At 42.5% G+C, this 3,446-nt stretch overlaps 1 protein-coding gene across 1 annotated transcript; it reads right to left on the bottom strand.

The window, feature by feature from the left end:
- Window positions 1–598: 598 nt before the first annotated feature.
- Window positions 599–3,143, bottom strand: PDGFA (platelet-derived growth factor alpha polypeptide; the record flags this gene model as incomplete). The annotated part of the gene is made up of 2 exons (XM_009873214.1): window positions 599–897; window positions 3,039–3,143. Coding segments are annotated over 2 exons (404 nt in total), but the record flags the coding sequence as incomplete, so codon positions are not given.
- Window positions 3,144–3,446: the final 303 nt, after the last annotated feature.

The raw sequence follows: 3,446 nt of genomic DNA, 5'->3' as shown, positions 1-3,446 counted from the left end.
CTCTTTAAATACTTGGAGCAAGAAGAATTCAAAGCCTTAACAACACAAATGCTAAGTGTAAGTCTTAATCTCCTGCACGCAGATGTAGATCAACATTACTTGTTTAAATACTGATAAAAATTAGAACACAGTGAAGCCATATGAACCTAAGAAATATTTCACGTAATATTTACTGGAAAATTGCAACAGGGATTTTGTCTAATGAGTAAATACAGCATGAAGCCGTTGAGTCTTCTATCCCTGGGGTAACATAATTTGAAACACATTTTTTCAGATCAAAAGTGTTATGTTGTCAAATATAAAAGCCCAATTTAGGCTGCATAATATTTAATTAAGAAAGCAGCATTCCATACTGTGATTTATTTATTTTTTAGGTCCAATGCCCCTTGAGTCATTTTATCTTCTTAACTTCAAGATTTGTACTGTGCGAGATCATGGGAAAGACACAATCAACTTTATTTTCATTGCAAGGGAAGCAAAACCTAAAGAGAATCCTGTGAAAATCAAACCCAAACCCAAGATTTTCCGATGATCACGTAACTTGAAAAAGCCATCTGCTCACTCACAATGGAGAGGAGCATTGCATCTGATCCTGCAGCTACGAGGACGGATAATCAAGATCCCAGTCATACAGAACAGCCACAAGAACACCTGGAGTTTTTAGACTTAAGAGGACCCTCTTAGGGCTCCGCAGCCACGATTTGCTCACCTTGACGCTTCTGTGATGTATCCGCGATGGCTGGCATTTCACGCTGCTGGTGTTGCAACAGCCAGTGCAACGTTTCACCTCCACGCAGGGTGGCCATATCAGGAAGTTGGCAGAGGTGGGATCGATCTGACTCCGAGGTATCTCGTATATAACCGTCCGTGTTTTGCAGACAGCCGGGATGGCTTCCTCTGCGAGCACAAGAAATTCACACTTCCAGGTGAGCAGCTGCTCTCACCCCAGAGCACCCAGATACTTTACACCATTGATCTGTGAGTAGCTGGCGGGTTGAGATGCTGTTCTCAGCCCCCGTCGCTTACTGACAAGTCAGTGCCGACTGTTTGCCTACTGCTAAACTGCATGTGCTGTCCTAGGGAGAAGCCTGACTCCCTCCCACAAGCCCAGCCCTAAAACGTGGGTTTGCAACAGCCTGGCTTCCAACATAGCTCGGAGCACATACCATTAGATAAGACAACCTCTTTAGAAGTAACAGCAAGCCAAGGGCTTCTCCGTATTAGATGATCCTCCAATACAGCCCCATAGCAACTGCGAAACAGCAGCTGTTCCTTTACAACACCGGGGCAATCACTGCACACACATATTATCTATCGCACGAACATGCAATACCTGGCAAATACCACTGCAGAAGTTGCGGTGAGGATATTTATACCACACTCAAACCAGCAGAGCCGGGAAACAACCTGTGCCAGCACAAAACTTTAGAGTCTTGGGTTTCCACTTCCAAAACCGCAACATCCCCACACCGGGGAGTCTGGTCCATCTACCATCCCAAAGGGTAACTGCCACTTTTACTGAATGAAGTTATCAAAGCTTTGTACACGGTGGGTTTTATTTAATTTCTTATTTCTTGAGTGAGGCAAAACCGCCAAAGTAGCATGACAGAAAACCTGCAGCCAAACCAATATCCTTCTGGGCTCAGGTAAGGTAAGCCCGTAAACAAGTTTCAACCACATGAGGATCATGAAAAGTGGCTCTGTACTGCTGCATGGTGCTGCCATGAAAAATGCAAACCATATATTGTTCTCAACCTAAGGACCACTATCAAGTCAAGCTGGTAATTCAGAACTGTCCAGAAAATAATAGCAATTGCAGGGACAACTTGATGACAGTAAGTTCTTCAGAGGCAGCTTGGATTTTTTTTTTTGCCTTACACTGGAAGCAGTGATAGCTTTGGGTTAGATGTGTCAGGGAACTGGAATACTGCCTGCACTTCTTCAGTTACTTCTGAAGTACAAGAAGTTCAGGCCTGGCCTGTGCCTGTAACATGAAAATCTAGGCTTAGTTTTGAAAGCGATGCATTTCAGTCAGCTAAATTGAGTGAAAATTCTTCTTCTCAATCCCCAGTGTCGTGAACTCAAGAAAATTAACAGATCCAATACTGCAAGAGAGCTGGCAACTCCTACAAGCTATTGAGCGTATCCAGTTCCCACTGACTTTTATGGGGATGCATTCAACACCTTGCAGAGTAAGGTGCCAAGTGTAGCAGACTGTTGGAGAACCGCTGTTCTCTAGAGGCATTCAATGTGACGAGCACACTTGCCAATTCACACTGCAAATCCATGCTGACAGCACGCTGTGCTATCTACTGCGTACCACCACCATAGCTTGAAGTACAAATAATATACTGACACTGAATTACCTATGATAAACAAGATCGTGGACGTTTTCCACAGTCAAACAGAACGGTAAAACACTCAGATCTAATCAGATGCACAAGCACTGCAAGCAAAACCTATTCTAAAATTCATTAGAATCTCTTTAAATCTAGGTTTGGGCTTTGTTGGATCACTATCATTATGTCTAAGAATAGTAAAATCCCCTGCAAACATGCCTAGTGCCCTACGCAATGATGGGAATCAATGCCCCAGCGTTTCCATCAATGGCTTTTAATTTTTTGGATAAACTGTTTTTTCTTGTGAATAAAGAGTCAAGCTGTTTCCTTTTGTGGAGCTTCTGTACTGAAAACTCTACCAACTGTTGATGTTTTTTAAAGCACACTGCTGTAGTCATTCCCCACACTATGAATTATACATTGAATATCACAGCATTTTCTAACCAAGGTCTAGCTTTCTAACATGCTGCGACAAGAAAGTGAATGTAAAGAATTTGTGCTTGTCTGTCTCCTATGGACATCCTCCAGAAGACAGCTTCTCAGGCAATAGCTCGTTTTGTGTAAAAAGAAAGGCAGAAACTAGAAATGGCCTTCTTCCTTTGTGCATGTCACATTTTTCCAGTGAAATGTCTTGCTTGACTGACCAAAAAGCACCCCCTCTGTTTTTTACTCCCAAAGTGCAAATAGCTTGTTTCTTACCAATGCTTCTTTTTCTGCGAATGGGCACCGGACGATTCTCTTGCGCATGTTTAGCAGAATGAACACTGTAAGATCTCAAGTTTGCTTCTGAAACATCATCATATCCTAGAACAGGAAATGAAATATTAAACCTCAGATATATTATTGGTATCAAAGTCACTACGGTGCTGTTCCACGCGTACAAATCTGTACTGTTCATATGTGCAAGACCAAATCCTTCTGCAGTTAGTCTAATGCAACTCGTGTCAATGCAATTGTGAGGGCACAAGGCAGGGAAGACACAGACATTAAATGTCATGTACAAGCATGAACAATTTAATTCTAACATCCATTTTACTTAAAGGCCCCAGAAACGGTGCATGCTCTGTGACACAGAACCATAGCTTAAGTAAATAAGTGACATTGTTC

Source organism: Apaloderma vittatum, unplaced genomic scaffold (assembly GCF_000703405.1).
Source record: "Apaloderma vittatum isolate BGI_N311 unplaced genomic scaffold, ASM70340v1 scaffold37947, whole genome shotgun sequence".
NCBI classification, from domain to species: Eukaryota; Metazoa; Chordata; class Aves; order Trogoniformes; family Trogonidae; genus Apaloderma; species Apaloderma vittatum.
This window is presented reverse-complemented; position numbering and strand designations above follow the sequence as displayed.